Source organism: Bacillus rossius, chromosome 8 (genome assembly GCF_032445375.1).
Source record: "Bacillus rossius redtenbacheri isolate Brsri chromosome 8, Brsri_v3, whole genome shotgun sequence".
Lineage (NCBI taxonomy): Eukaryota > Metazoa > Arthropoda > Insecta > Phasmatodea > Bacillidae > Bacillus > Bacillus rossius.
In genome coordinates this window covers 4,054,905-4,071,512 of record NC_086336.1, presented here as the reverse complement: position 1 = coordinate 4,071,512, position 16,608 = coordinate 4,054,905, and the positions used below count along the sequence as shown (strand labels likewise).

The 16,608-nt window shown below is 46.4% G+C and overlaps 1 protein-coding gene across 1 annotated transcript in view; it reads right to left on the bottom strand.

Annotated features, from left to right (window-relative positions):
- The window catches only part of LOC134535502 (unconventional myosin-Ia), a 171,051-nt gene that overhangs the window by 11,747 nt on the left and 142,696 nt on the right, over positions 1 to 16,608 (bottom strand). Inside the window, exons 16-22 of the mRNA XM_063374640.1 lie at positions 15,918 to 16,107; positions 13,926 to 14,142; positions 13,472 to 13,621; positions 10,146 to 10,205; positions 9,193 to 9,279; positions 8,159 to 8,296; positions 1,006 to 1,248 (exon numbers count right to left, since the gene is read on the bottom strand). Coding sequence (XP_063230710.1) covers positions 1,006 to 1,248; positions 8,159 to 8,296; positions 9,193 to 9,279; positions 10,146 to 10,205; positions 13,472 to 13,621; positions 13,926 to 14,142; positions 15,918 to 16,107 — 1,085 coding nt within the window. The remainder of the gene's footprint in view (positions 1 to 1,005; positions 1,249 to 8,158; positions 8,297 to 9,192; positions 9,280 to 10,145; positions 10,206 to 13,471; positions 13,622 to 13,925; positions 14,143 to 15,917; positions 16,108 to 16,608) is intronic.

Genomic DNA, 16,608 nt, shown 5'->3' with positions numbered 1-16,608 from the left:
ACACACACGCGCGCGCGCGCGCAAGCTCGCACATCATGGTCTCTTGTTTATTTTTAGACCTCCCCCCTTTTCAGATAGCCAGCTCAGAAGTAGTAAAGAGAGAGAGAGAGAAAGAGAGAATGTTGTCACCAGTTCCCTCCCCCCCCCCCCCCCCGGCCAGCTTCTTCGCTTCCTCCATTCCTCGCCGGTGAGTCATCAAGTTCTCCGCGCCAGCTTAGCAACGTAGCGCGGCACGCCTCCCTCCCTCCCTTCCTTCCTTCCACGTACCAGTTGTGACGATATAGCGCTTCATTATCTTCCGTTTAGACAGCAGAGTTTATGTATTTTCCTGACGCATCACCACACATCAATTTAAATAATCAGGTACCACAAAATGTTAGTAAAATTTATTTATGGGGAAAAAAAAATTTCATTTTTTTTTCTTTGGAATTAGTTGCAAAAATCGTGGTGCGCGCTATACACGAGGGCGCGCTATACACGAGTAAATACGGTAATTAATTATTGACGTGACAATGTCTAATAAATCAATGAACGCCGGCTGCACGCACGAAAGTGTCCCGTTATGCACATTGTCCCGTTACGCTGTGTCCCGTAACGCTAATTGTACGCTTGCGCCACATCTATCTTCCACTCGATTGGCCTATGAATCTACTATTATATTAATTAGGTTAAGACGGGCTTTTCAAAAGTAGCTTTTAAATTTAGTACATACTTTAACTAAACTGAACTATTTAAACTTTAATTAAACTTCTTTGTATCCATAAAAAATAGTGATAATTCAATAAAAAATGATTCAATTTTATTCATAAAAGTATGCAATCATTTCATCAATGTTTTGTTATGACGTCGTCACGTTAAACTATCGTCCGTAAACCGACTTTACAGACAACCATTTTTCATTATACATATTATCTGTTGCTTTGAATTGTTCCAAACACAACCAGGATAGAACCGGGAGCTTCTCAGACAGAGTGCGTGCGGGAGACCGGAGGACAGAGCACCCACCTTGCCGCTCGAGCGGGCGATCTTGTTGATGATGTCGGCGAACACGACGTACTGGTCGTTGGTCTCCACGCACACCCTCTTCCACTGCACGTTCTGCCGCAGCCGCACGTAGTCGCCCAGGAAGGGGTGCGACACACTGCGCGGGTACGACGCCTTGCGCTCCTTGAAGATGATGCTGGCCGTCACCTTCTCGCGCATGCGGTTCCGCGCCGTCTGGTCGAACTGCAGCCGGTACTTGTGGCACTGCAGGCACGCTCCACGATACAACCCAGCTCTGCACGGCGACGTTTCACAGCAACTTACAACCATTCAGTTTAGTACATTTCAAACAGGTTAAAGGAATGTTATTTGACTGATTCCTTGCTTTTAAACAATTTTATGGACATACACCAAGCAGCAATGGCGTACGTCCATAAAACAGGGTAAAAAAGTTTCAACAGCAACACGTCCGACAAGGAAATTATGGAACAAGCAAGACCCAACTCAAGGACTGAGAACTCACTCCGCTGTTAGCTTATAGGACAGTAAGTGATCTCACGACAGACATACTTATTAAAAAGTTAAGTAAAATAAAGTTTTCTTAAAAAAATTAAAAAAATGGAATTAATATGAAATAAAATACCTACAAATGAGCCATTGCAATTTAAAGGTGAAGGTGAGCGTTTCATTCGTGAAAGAGACAAGATTTTGTGTTATTATTTTCAGGCAAAATTCATTTTTAAAACAGGAGTTTCAGTGTTATTGGTTTTATATCATATGAAATCTGTTCTTGAAACAAATATGACACTTAAATGTTCCATGATACTAATTTCTCCAAAACAGGTCATTTTGACTGATACATGATGCACTTTTACAATATAATAATTTGTAATAAGCACGTCTAACTACTGGGAACAAATAAAATAAATCTGTAAAGTATTTTTGTGTTTGAAAAAAAAAAATACTTTTTTTGTAAAGTAACAATGAGTAACTAATAAAAGTTTCAAGATTAAAATAAGTAAACTTATTCCAATTTTTTTGCTAAAATGTAGTACAAAACTTTAGAATTTAAAAATTACATATTTGATGTATGTCATTATAGGTAAGGAACAGGGACCATGAAAATCACACATTCAAGGCTATTAGAGCCCCAAGTTTGCACTCTAAATTTTATTATTATTATTGATAGTACACACATGTAAGAAGGACGTTATGCACCTGTAATTTTGGAGAAAGTTCGCAAAAAATAAAAAATAAATAAATAAATACTTGAGTGAAGATTGTCATAGTAGCGTGTAATGACTTAGGCTGTTGAGCTAAATTCAGCTCAGTTATTTGAACATTTATCAAATGATAGCAAATGTTTATAAAAAAATATGGTAAGTGCTAGCAATCCTGCTAACGTTGTTTCATTTGTAAATTTGTATTTACTACAGTCAAGATACTGCTGCATCTAATTTAATTACGACGGTTTATTTTAATTTATTAAATAAACTTTCAAACCATGCATTATGGTACACATTAATATGAATATATTGATAGATTAGAAACAACACATTAAAAGTTGGTACACTTTGAACCATTAGAAACTAAACAGATGTTCTTGTAAATATTCACAATATTTTTATTTTTGATATAATACCTCAGAAAGCGAATAGTATATTAACTGCTAGTTGCAACTATTCATGTTTATGAATATTCACAGATATATTATCTTTCAAAAATTTGTGCAATGGGAGTGCATGACTTTATGTAAGCTTTTGGACATATGCCATTGCTAAGCACATGTATGTCTGTAGAAGGAAAAAAAAAAAAACCAAGACAAAAACACAAATTAAGCAAACAATTGCTGTTTTCAAAATTATATAAACACCAAATAATATTCCTGTTATGGAATATTATGTGGTGTTTATATCATGTTGACATCAATTTTTTGCTTAATTTGTGTTTCTGTCTTGGTTTTTTTTTTAGTTTTTTTTCTTCTACAGACATACATGTGCTTAGCAATGGCGTATGTCCAAAAGCTTACATCAAGTCATTCACAGATATGTTAAGAAAATTTAAGGCCAAACATGAAATTAGGGACGGGTCGGTACTGGTTACAGGTTGTCGGTTGTCGGTTGTCGGTTCTCAGCATTTCAACAGCCACCGAGAACCGCAGCTAAAATGTCGGTGTCGGTGCCGGCAGTATAGCAATACCCTTTTACGAAAATAGTCCGTCACTACAACTTAACTGCAGCATAAAATGGCTCAACTCACTTCATATTCACATATTAATTATTTTTTGGACTTCTGAGGAGTAATATTCATCATAACTATAACAGAAATTACAAGTGTAAACAAAGTACGTTTTACAATCAAAACATAACAGTTGAAGGTGCCATAGATGTAGTTCATCGATGTATGCAACTGTATATATAATGCACCTCAGCAGATACATGTGAACTCAAAGATGCCATATTTGTTTCAATTGGTTTCTCAAACAGGCAGTTAATTGAGTCGTTGACATATAAGTATGTGTGACTAGTGTATAAAGAACAATTAAAAGTGCAAATTCTGCAGTATATTTGTTTACTAGAATTGACGATTGATTTCAAAATATTTCCGTAATAATTTTTAGCATTCTTAAGTTTTATGCTTTTTATGCAGTGCTGTGGAGTGCAAGGTCACTGCAGCTGCAGCCATCTAATGGAATGGCTAGTAACTTTTTTTTAGGCAAACGGGATTGCTTTGAAAGTGGCACGTCTTTGTTTTGAGTGTTAGCGTTGACGAAGATCCCGCGGACACGTGATGGAAAAATAATTTTTTTTTTTTTGCAAAGTGATGCATGGATCTATAGATGTATTTTACTAGTGACTGGTCAAAGGTCAAACTAAATGTTTGTTGACACATGTAAAGTATAATTAGGCTGACAAAATAGTGCAACAAGCTGTGACCACACACGAAACAAACATTAAATAACTTTATGTAATTTTATATATTGTGTACAATGTTATTTAAAACTGATATTTCAAAATATGTAGCTACTGAATTAAAATTATAAATATAACATTTAAAAATTATTTTCGAAAGTCCCTATTTGGTCTATACCGAACAACATTAAAATTTTTTTATTTCAATCATTATTTTCTGCTTTTTAGTCTTGCGGGTGTGAAATTTCGCAATCCCTTTCATACATCTTCACGAGAGGCTGGGAAAATGTCGGCTCGACACTACAGGATACGATTCAATCAAAAAGCTGCACTTCGTCAAGATACAATTGGCTAGGATATTCATCGGGTCTGCCATCTGCAATAAAATGAGCTTCATGCATGTCATTACAGCTCAAAGTAAACAATCGACCTGGAGAACACAAGAAAACGAATATGTGAATGCTGTGAGCTGTATGTTTGTTTGCTTGTCCTCCAGTTGTGAGCTCACCGGGAAGGCAGTGAGAGCTAGTAGAAGCCCTGGTCGCGCCAGACGGGAGCGGGGAGGGAGGCTGGGCGGACAGACTCACCCTCCACCTGTGGTGCACGCGTCTCAGCAGCTGGCTGGTCTCCGACACGCGGCGCGGGCACGGCGGCCAGTCGCGGCTCACCAGGAAGGTAGTGTGCCCGAGTGAGAGCTAGTAGAAGCGTGCTCGCTGCAGACGGGAGCGGGGAGGGAGGCTGGGCGGACAGACTCACCCTCCACCTGTGGTGCACGCGTCTCAGCAGCTGGCTGGTCTCCGACACGCGGCGAGGGCACGGCGGCCAGTCGCGGCTCACCGGGAAGGTAGTGTGCCAGAGGGAGAGCTAGTAGAAGCCCTGGTCGCGCCAGACGGGAGCAGGGAGGGAGGCTGTGCGGACAGACTCACCCTCCACCTGTGGTGCACGCGTCTCAGCAGCTGGCTGGTCTCCGACATGCGGCGCGGGCACGGCGGCCAGTCGCGGCTCACCAGGAAGGTAGTGTGACAGAGGGAGAGCTAGTAGAAGCCCTGGTCGCGCCAGACGGGAGCAGGGAGGGAGGCTGTGCGGACAGACTCACCCTCCACCTGTGGTGCACGCGTCTCAGCAGCTGGCTGGTCTCCGACATGCGGCGCGGGCACGGCGGCCAGTCGCGGCTCACCAGGAAGGTAGTGTGACAGAGGGAGAGCTAGTAGAAGCCCTGGTCGCGCCAGACGGGAGCAGGGAGGGAGGCTGTGCGGACAGACTCACCCTCCACCTGTGGTGCACGCGTCTCAGCAGCTGGCTGGTCTCCGACACGCGGCGAGGGCACGGCGGCCAGTCGCGGCTCACCGGGAAGGTAGTGTGCCAGAGGGAGAGCTAGTAGAAGCCCTGGTCGCGCCAGACGGGAGCAGGGAGGGAGGCTGTGCGGACAGACTCACCCTCCACCTGTGGTGCACGCGTCTCAGCAGCTGGCTGGTCTCCGACACGCGGCGAGGGCACGGCGGCCAGTCGCGGCTCACCGGGAAGGTAGTGTGCCAGAGGGAGAGCTAGTAGAAGCCCTGGTCGCGCCAGACGGGAGCAGGGAGGGAGGCTGTGCGGACAGACTCACCCTCCACCTGTGGTGCACGCGTCTCAGCAGCTGGCTGGTCTCCGACATGCGGCGCGGGCACGGCGGCCAGTCGCGGCTCACCAGGAAGGTAGTGTGCCAGAGGGAGAGCTAGTAGAAGCCCTGGTCGCGCCAGACGGGAGCAGGGAGGGAGGCTGTGCGGACAGACTCACCCTCCACCTGTGGTGCACGCGTCTCAGCAGCTGGCTGGTCTCCGACACGCGGCGAGGGCACGGCGGCCAGTCGCGGCTCACCGGGAAGGTAGTGTGCCAGAGGGAGAGCTAGTAGAAGCCCTGGTCGCGCCAGACGGGAGCAGGGAGGGAGGCTGTGCGGACAGACTCACCCTCCACCTGTGGTGCACGCGTCTCAGCAGCTGGCTGGTCTCCGACATGCGGCGCGGGCACGGCGGCCAGTCGCGGCTCACCGGGAAGGTAGTGTGCCAGAGGGAGAGCTAGTAGAAGCCCTGGTCGTGCCAGACGGGAGCGGGGAGGGAGGCTGGGCGGACAGACTCACCCTCCACCTGTGGTGCACGCGTCTCAGCAGCTGGCTGGTCTCCGACATGCGGCGCGGGCACGGCGGCCAGTCGCGGCTCACCGGGGAGGTAGTGTACCAGAGTGAGAGCTAGTAGAAGCCCTGGTCGCGCCAGACGGGAGCAGGGAGGGAGGCTGGTCGGACAGACTCACCCTCCACCTGTGGTGCACGCGTCTCAGCAGCTGGCTGGTCTCCGACACGCGGCGCGGGCACGGCGGCCAGTCGCGGCTCACCGGGAAGGTAGTGTGCCAGAGGGAGAGCTAGTAGAAGCCCTGGTCGTGCCAGACGGGAGCGGGGAGGGAGGCTGGGCGGACAGACTCACCCTCCACCTGTGGTGCACGCGTCTCAGCAGCTGGCTGGTCTCCCGACACGCGGCGCGGGCACGGCGGCCAGTCGCGGCTCACCGGGAAGGTAGTGAGAGCTAGTAGAAGCGTGCTCGCTGCAGACGGGAGCGGGGAGGGAGGCCGGGCGGACAGACTCACCCTCCACCTGTGGTGCACGCGTCTCAGCAGCTGGCTGGTCTCCGACATGCGGCGCGGGCACGGCGGCCAGTCGCGGCTCACCGGGAAGGTAGTGTGCCCGAGTGAGAGCTAGTAGAAGCCCTGGTCGTGCCAGACGGGAGCGGGGAGGGAGGCTGGGCTGACAGACTCACCCTCCACCTGTGGTGCACGCGTCTCAGCAGCTGGCTGGTCTCCGACACGCGGCGCGGGCACGGCGGCCAGTCGTGGCTCACCGGGAAGGTAGTGAGAGCTAGTAGAAGCGTGCTCGCTGCAGACGGGAGCGGGGAGGGAGGCCGGGCGGACAGACTCACCCTCCACCTGTGGTGCACGCGTCTCAGCAGCTGGCTGGTCTCCGACACGCGGCGCGGGCACGGCGGCCAGTCGCGGCTCACCGGGAAGGTAGTGTGCCAGAGGGAGAGCTAGTAGAAGCCCTGGTCGTGCCAGACGGGAGCGGGGAGGGAGGCTGGGCGGACAGACTCACCCTCCACCTGTGGTGCACGCGTCTCAGCAGCTGGCTGGTCTCCGACACGCGGCGCGGGCACGGCGGCCAGTCGCGGCTCACCGGGAAGGTAGTGAGAGCTAGTAGAAGCGTGCTCGCTGCAGACGGGAGCGGGGAGGGAGGCCGGGCGGACAGACTCACCCTCCACCTGTGGTGCACGCGTCTCAGCAGCTGGCTGGTCTCCGACATGCGGCGCGGGCACGGCGGCCAGTCGCGGCTCACCGGGAAGGTAGTGAGAGCTAGTAGAAGCGTGCTCGCTGCAGACGGGAGCGGGGAGGGAGGCCGGGCGGACAGACTCACCCTCCACCTGTGGTGCACGCGTCTCAGCAGCTGGCTGGTCTCCGACATGCGGCGCGGGCACGGCGGCCAGTCGCGGCTCACCGGGAAGGTAGTGAGAGCTAGTAGAAGCGTGCTCGCTGCAGACGGGAGCGGGGAGGGAGGCCGGGCGGACAGACTCACCCTCCACCTGTGGTGCACGCGTCTCAGCAGCTGGCTGGTCTCCGACACGCGGCGCGGGCACGGCGGCCAGTCGCGGCTTACCGGGGAGGTAGTGTACCAGAGTGAGAGCTAGTAGAAGCCCTGGTCGCGCCAGACGGGAGCAGGGAGGGAGGCCGGGCGGACATACTCACCCTCCACCTGTGGTGCACGCGTCTCAGCAGCTGGCTGGTCTCCGACATGCGGCGCGGGCACGGCGGCCAGTCGCGGCTCACCGGGGAGGTAGTGTACCAGAGTGAGAGCTAGTAGAAGCCCTGGTCGCGCCAGACGGGAGCAGGGAGGGAGGCTGTGCGGACAGACTCACCCTCCACCTGTGGTGCACGCGTCTCAGCAGCTGGCTGGTCTCCGACATGCGGCGCGGGCACGGCGGCCAGTCGCGGCTCACCGGGGAGGTAGTGTACCAGAGTGAGAGCTAGTAGAAGCCCTGGTCGCGCCAGACGGGAGCAGGGAGGGAGGCCGGGCGGACAGACTCACCCTCCACCTGTGGTGCACGCGTCTCAGCAGCTGGCTGGTCTCCGACATGCGGCGCGGGCACGGCGGCCAGTCGCGGCTCACCGGGAAGGTAGTGAGAGCTAGTAGAAGCCCTGGTCGCGCCAGACGGGAGCAGGGAGGGAGGCCGGGCGGACAGACTCACCCTCCACCTGTGGTGCACGCGTCTCAGCAGCTGGCTGGTCTCCGACACGCGGCGAGGGCACGGCGGCCAGTCGCGGCTCACCGGGGACTCGTGGTCGGGCGGCAGCTGGCGGTACAGCCGCAGCAGGAACTGCTTCCTCTGCGCACCCACACTCCGCCTCAGTCGTGCACACACTTGCACTGCTCAGAACCCCGGTATGTGCTGGGATGTGATCTGTGCGGCAATGTGATACCCACTTGGGGCAGGGTTCACGTCGATGGAAACTCTGAGCAGGCTACCGTGCCGAGACATTAACAAAATGCATTGGTGAGGAAAACAGGAGAACACCGACACAACCCAGTGGCTCCATCAAAGTCTGCCCTTCGCCAGTCACGCCCCCTGCCAGGAACTAACCACACCTGCAGTACCTACGTGAATGGACTACCTGACGACATAGTCGAAATAACACAAAAACTTGTCTTCTCTCTGACCCATTTCTCTCTGCAATAACCAAAAATTGGAATCAAATTCTGGCATCTTAATTATGTGCTCACCGAAACTTATAATTTTTATCAAAATTTTTGTCTGAAACAATTTTTGATAAGATGAGCCGTTGCTGCAAGCGTTTGGGAAAAAAAAACAAGGGTAGAATTATTATAAATTCATAAATTCCGTACCATGCACACTACCAAATTCATTCTAATTTTTATATAAATCCTTGAAACATTATATACAACTTAGGTATGAAATAATTCTTTTATACGACCTACCATGACTTACAAGAGTTGGAATGAACAGGAGTTGAATAACCAAAAAAAATTCATAACTCCCAATTGCAAATGAGATTTTATCAATGAAATGCATCTTGAACTACAGTATGCAGAACATCCTGCACTTTCAAATCATCTACATGAAAAGCAGAAGGGTGGAGGGGGGGGGGGGGGGGGGGGAAGTTGTTGAATTTTATAGAAAAAGAAAAAAATCGAAGCATATTGAATAACTTATTTTTGTGACAATAGATATCTGCATGTTCGGGACCGAGGACCGGTGCTCACCTTCCAGCGGATGTAGTACCGCTGTATGACGCCCACTGCCCACTCCACCAGCTTGCGGTGCTTCAGTATCCTGTACTCCTCCCGGGCCTGCAACGCAACACACGCCTTCGTTCCTCAACACGGCTCCCAGCTCCGCTGGCCACGCACTGATGCAGCGGGACAACCTACGGGGAATCGGACGAAGGCATCCAATTTTGTTTCAAATTCAAATATTTTCATCCATGGTCAACAAATAAACTGATGGATCAACATGGAGAGTTACAAAACAAAACATCAGCCCAGCAGTTTGTACGTATTCTGGTAAAAATGACTACGGCTTGCAAATGAAAGTGATCGATTGCTATGCCTTCACCCTTAATTTGTGCGTATTTTTTTTTACACAGGATAGAGCAAATACTTAATATGATCCACTCTATTTCTTACAATTTTTTTCATGACTATCAAAAGAATTTTTAAAAAATTTGCTACAGTTCAAGACACAATTTCATGTTTAATTGTTTATACAGAGGAAATTATATGAAAATAAAACTGGAAACCAGTGGTACTTATGATACATAAAGGACCATGTATTAACTATACATATTATTATTTTTGAAAATACAACTTACAACAAAGTAAAGGATTTTCAGAAACAATTTTCCAACAGCTTTGATTTTTTTAACACACAAACATTTGAGCGAAATACAAATTACCTATATGCATAAAAAACATAAAGCACATTATCAAAATGGTGAAAGGTACATACTTAAGGTGCAATTTTGCTAATGTCTTACAAAACAAAATAACTAACATTGCCCACAAAATAACTCAAATGTTCTACAGAGGAAATCGTGGATATGCATAGCTTACGTACTATGGGAACTTCATTTTTGGAGTGTCAAATGCTGGCACACATAGTGTAAAAGAACAAAAAAAACTGTGAGAAGTGTGCACCAAGGAACGTCATTACATACCACTCTGTACAAACACCAAAGGTGTCGTCTGCCATCAAACGGGATGCCAAACCGACATTCCTAAATGACACAGTAATAGTTGTAGGTTACGACCAAAATATACACACTCGCTTGCATACCATATCACATCTATACTATTATTATATAGAGGTAAAGTTCGTAAATTTGTAAGTTTGGATGTAGAGGGAATCTCTGGAACTACTGATCCTATTCTGACAATTCTTTCACTAACAGAAAGTCACATAATCCCTGAAAACTATAGGCTGTTTTTTTTTATTCTGATAAAGATGTGTTTTCAGTAAGAAATCACAATAACTGTAATTGAAGTCAGAAAAAAACTAGATGTCAGGTTGATTTATTAGCGTATGCTGCCTAAATGTTATGAAATAAGAAAAAAAAGTTTAGCTAATTAAAGAAATAAAATGTATAGCCAAAAATAATGAACTTTATTATCTATCTATCTATCTAGGTATAATAATATTCCAGCCACAGAGATTGAATTTACGTATGTTAAAAGTCAAAGAAATTTTACAAGATGAGGTTTTCAAATACAGTAGAGTCTCGCTAATCCAGACTTGTCCGGACCGGACCCTGTCCGGATCACCGAAAGTCCGGATTAACCGTATTCAACTTTAAAATGAATCAAAAACAAGTTTTATAGGCTAAAGAAAAAATCTTTATGCTTAAAAATTAACTGTGTTTTATTATAAAGTAATTAAGAAACTAAGTAGGTACACATGCATGTAACTTATAAATAATACAATACATTAAATTTACAATTAATTTACATTTAATTTTTCGTTGAGTTTTAGCGCGAACGCTTTTAATGTTACGCCCGACAGTGGAACGACTTGTTCACGTTGTTGGCAAAACCAAATGTACAAAGCCTCGTCTAAAGTTTCATTTTTTGGTTTTTTTTAACGTGCTTCTGTTACTTACTGTCATTCACCATTTTGGCACAAAAATCTTCAATTTCTTTCCAATTTTTTTTTCAATCAAAAACAGTTTGTTTTCCCACTCCTAAATCTTGCGCGATTCTAGTTAATGATTCACCCGCATCAATACGAAATAAGACTTGGTGTTTTTGCTCCATTGTTACAGTCACTTTCTTACATTTAGTAGCCATTACGTTGCTCTTAATGAGTGCACACAATACAACACTCGCACTGAATAAAAATAACTGTCACGAGCACCTATCACCAGCGCGAGTAACCATCGACTGAAGGGAACAAAACAAAACAACTCGCAGGTATAGAGTGAGTCACTTCTTGGAAAACAGACAATGAGCGGAAAACTAGCGGTAAGACTCCCGGCAACTGAGGACAAGAGGACCCTCTCTTAGAAATGTATTTTCTTATTATCCTTTGTCACAACATTATTTTTCATCATTTATTTTTTTTATATCTGTCCGGATTAACCGGATGTCCGGACTAGCGGGGTCCAGATTAGCGAGACTCTACTGTATTCTCTATGAATATCTCTATGAGGAGTTTAATCAGTTTGGAGTGCTTGGATGAGTGCCATCTATGACAGAGACTGCTTTACTTGAAAATTCATTTAGGTTAGGTTTTAACTTTTATTTTATTCAAGTTTTGTGCTTATTACCTACCTATGTGTAATGTTGTGTCAAGTTTTGTGTACAGTTATAGTTACTGTAACTGTGCAATAACGACAACATACCTAAAAGAAGATCGCAAATCTCATGATGACCTCTCAGACGAGAGCAGGAAGGTTACACCAAATGTGTGTACTGAATGTGGGCCCCTAGGCAAATTGTTATAGGACACATCGTTGAAAATATGGTACGAATGTGCCACGAGTCATAGAGCCCATGTTGAAGCTGTTGACCAAACGTCAAACACATCATAAACTTTGACGCTGTTGTGGGTGGGGTTACTTTTGTGTTTACTGGTGACTTCCCGTAGTTACAAAAGGGACACGTGCAGACATCATTAAAGCATGCTTAAAATCATCTTGCTTATGGAGATCCATTCAAAGACTGAATTTACGAACAAACATGAGAGCCAGTCTTAGCAGAAGCACGGACAATGATTTCCCACAACAAACTACTCAACCTTGGAGAATGAGTATTTTATTCTCCAATTTGAACTCTTAACGGGGCTGAAATCGTATTAAATGAGGCACCTTATAGATGCAGTATGTCCGGACCTTGAAACACTACTCAATACAGACTTTCATTGGCTGTGTTCGAGGGCAATAGTGTTGCCTAGGAATGACACTGTCACTCAAGTCAACAATCTAATTCTACAAAAATTTCCTGGCCAAATCAAAAACTACAAGTCGGTTGATACAGTTTGCAATGTCGAGGATGTAGTTCACTATCCACTAGAATTTTTAAATTAACTCAATCCATCTGGCCTGCCACCTCACGAACTATTACTAAAAATCAGTATGCCTATCATGCTCTTAAGAAATTTAAGCCCACCTAATGCGTGCAATGGCACGAGGCTACTAATAAATACATTGCAGAAAACTTCATTGTGACGACCATCCTCACACGCCCAGCAGCCGGCCAGTTGGCGCACATACTGAGGATTCCAGCAATCCTCACGGACTTGTCTCTATGTTTCACACAGCTCCAGTTTCCCATAACAACTTCATTTGCGCTGACCATTAATAAGTCTCAGGGAAATACATTCTCTTTGGTTGGCATTGATTTGCAAAAGTGTTTTTCATTTCTGTTCCATAATTTAATTTTTTTTTACTTTTGAGCAGATGGTCCTGTTCATCTCGTTCCATTTGCAACTGACTGCTACGCATTACAGTAGTTTCCACACGGTTGTGTTATTGTTTTCCTTTAATTCTGAAATATGTTGGTTTTCTCTTGTTTTAGTGTTTGTATTCTGTCCTAGTGCAGTTTGTTCATTTACACTGTATTCTTGTAGCTAGGTAGTGGAATTCTGTTCCTTATGAAGAAGACAAGTGTGACAAAAGAATTTGTGGTTGTGACTAAACAAGAACCTTAATATTAAAATAAATACCTACATAACTTACTTTCTGAAAAAAAAATTTCTTTTATTTATACATATTCTGCAACAAAAGAACTATCATTTTATCATTACATCATTAGTAATGTTGTAAAATATAGTTTACTTACTATAGGCCAGGGGTTAGCATGCACTTTTCATATTATTTTACGGCTGTACAACTTACTGAGCTGCCACAGCAAAAGAAAAATGCTGAACAAAATCAAACTGCACAATCACAACGCAAATCCTCAACCTGCATGCCTGCAGAAACAAACAATTCGACGCTCACACAGACGGAGAAGAAACAAACACCGAGCCAACACAGACCACACTCACCCTCCAACTCCTCCACGCAGAGGCTATGATGATCTGGCTGCGACGGATCAGCAGGAACCTCTTCCTCTGGCGATACCCCCGCCACAGCTTCTGCACGAGCGTCGCCAGGTCCTCGAGTCGCACTCGCCTGAACTCCTCCAGCTCGTAAACCTGCAGCCAGCAGGGACAAACAATCACGACATATGTTACAATCGAGGAAACTTCCAGCCAGCACATGTAGTTCCTTAGCGAACTGCTCCACCAGTCTCCTTTTCCTGCAATTTAGATAACTCCACGTCACAGTGTTACAGTGTTCTATATCAGCTGTATCAGCTGTATCAGCTGTATCAGCTATATCAGCTATATCAACTATATCAGCTGTATCAGCTATATCAGCTATATCAGCTAGCCAAGACAGGATGAGCCACCAGTAAAGTGTACAGGTTTGTCTCCCGGTAGTGCAAGTGGACCTCACCGTGCGCGGACTGCGAACGAAGACCTTGGTGCGGCCGAAGGAGAACTCCCCGCTGGGGATGGGCAGGTCTCGCAGCAGGTAGGACACGCCCTCGACGGGCGGGCCGTGCCAGCTGGGCCACGTGCGCGGGGACAGCATCTTGTATCTGGCGAGGAAGAGGCCGTACTGGAGGCGGTAGCAGAACCCTGATCTCCGTATGCGCACCGTCTCCAGGAGACTGCACACACCGACAACCAGGCCCACATGAGCAGACGCCTCGCATGCGTGTGCCCTCGCTCTCCCCAGCACTGCAAGACAACAAGCTCCATGCTTCAGACGGGAAACCTTCATTAGTACAGACAGTCTCAGACACAAAGAAGCTTTAAAATGATTAGACAACATAGCAACTCATGTAAAACAGTCCAGGTTGTTAACTTTTAAATACTTTTATTTAAAAAAAAAATCTTTTTTGAATAGTGGCATACACACACACACACACACACTTAACAAAAACTTCACTTACGAAAACAGACAATAGAATCCAAGGCTATCAGTAACCTTGTGAGGACATGTTTTGTTTATTGCCTGGTACAGCTATGTGAAATCAATTATTTTGATCTAAGTTGAAAGTGAACATCTAAGTATTTTCCAACGACAAAGTCAAAGTAGCTGATCATTTAGATTTAAGAAAATTCCATAGACACAATTTTGAAAGCAAACCACACACTGAATAAAAACAATATGGGAAACATTTAGACTGCTAACTAAAATGCCACAGCTTATAAATAAAAAAAATAAAAAAAAAATAAAAAAAAACTTGAAAAAATAATTACTTAAGTAATATTAAGTTTAAGAGATTAACCCATATAGTTAAATTTGCAACGTGAACACATTATAATTTTTGCGTATAACATAAGCATCTTTTCCAAATGCTTGAAAACGGACTGTTACGCCAGTTCTGAAATACTTTGTCTAAAATTGTGGTCTTTCTCTGTTAAACGTATAAGAACGCTGCACTAAATACACTAAGGCCTTCAAATTCAGTGCCACGAATCTTGCTGTCTCTCCTGCTCTATGCATATTCAGCTTAAATGAACAAAACAAGACAAAAAAAATTACATGAAATTGATAGGATCTCACTACTGTATGAATAAATCATGCAATTGCAGTTTAATTTCAGAAAAAAAATAAAATAAAAGTGTTACGTTCCACATTGGCCTGGAAAAGCAACCCAGAATAGCAACAAGTTTGTGATGCACTTGAAAAGTTTATATGTCAATATGCAATGACTTCGAAGATTATTTGGCAGGTTCATGTTTTCACTAAAATTAGGATGATTTTTTTTAATAAAATAAAGCACTTTTTCTTCAAAAAAATTTTTTAATAAAAGAATTTTCGAACAGTTTTTTTTTGGTTTATTATTATTTTTTTTTTGCAAAACACGTATCGTCAATACCAACCCTCCCCCCTTTCCCCAATCCAATTTTCACCCCCACCCCTACCCCAATGCACACCCAAATACCCCCCCCCACTTCACCAATCCCATTTCCCCCCCACCCCTACCGAAATGCACACCCAACTATCCCCCCCTTCACCCCCACCCCTACCACAATGCACACCCAACTATCCCCCCCTTCACCCCCACCCCTACCACAATGCACACCCAACTACCCCGCCCCTTCACCCCCACCCCTACCCCGATGCACACCCAACTACCCCCCCTTCACAGCCACCCCGATGCACACCCAACTACCCCGCCCCTTCACCCCCACCCCTACCCCGATGCACACCCAACTACCCCCCCCCCCTTCACCGCCACCCCGATGCACACCCAACTACCCTGCCCCTTCACCCCCACCCCTACCCCGATGCACACCCAACTACCCCCACCCCGATGCACACCCAACTACACACACAGAAGTGTTCTGAAAACAGGCACCGCCCCCGGGGTGCCGGCACGCGGGGCGGGGCTGACAGGCAGGGCGACTGCACCTGCCGACGGCCCCCACTTACCCTAGGTACCTGACCTGGTGCTGCACCAGAGCCATCTCGAAAATGCGAGGCTGCTTCAGCTCGTTGGGCTTGACGCAGCGGATGAAGTGCTGGTGCTTGCAGCTCAGGTTGCGCACCAGCGCGCTGATCGAGACCTTGAACTGCGTGCCGGCCGTCGCCGGCCGCTTCAGGCTCGAGCGCTTCGGGTTGCCTGCGCGCACACACACCCATCACGTGCAGAGACAACGTTTCACCATTCACATTCACAGGCAGCAGATTTCTGTGATGATATGGTTTTAATTTTTTTTTTGACGTGATAACGTCTCATAAATCGATGAACGCCGGCTGCGCGCACGAAATATTGTCACGTTCCGCCTGAGCCGAGCGTGCAAGCGAGAGCGCGGAACAAGCGATAGAGAGGCACGATCGGCTTGTGACGCATCTATCTCTCTTCCACTCCATCGGCCGATGCGTCCGAGTAGAAGAGAGACAGCGGCAGCACACAACCTACACGTGAACTGTTTTGTCAACTGTTTATAAAGTGCAGTGAAAAGTTAATGTGATTTGTATGCAATTTTTCATCAAATTTTAAGAGATTCTGCTCCTGAAATAATATAAGTTAAATTACCCTCTCGAGCTTACTCATTTAAATTTCACAAGCAAAGAAACATTACACTTCAAGCTAGATCACAAGTTGGCCCTATCTAAGTGT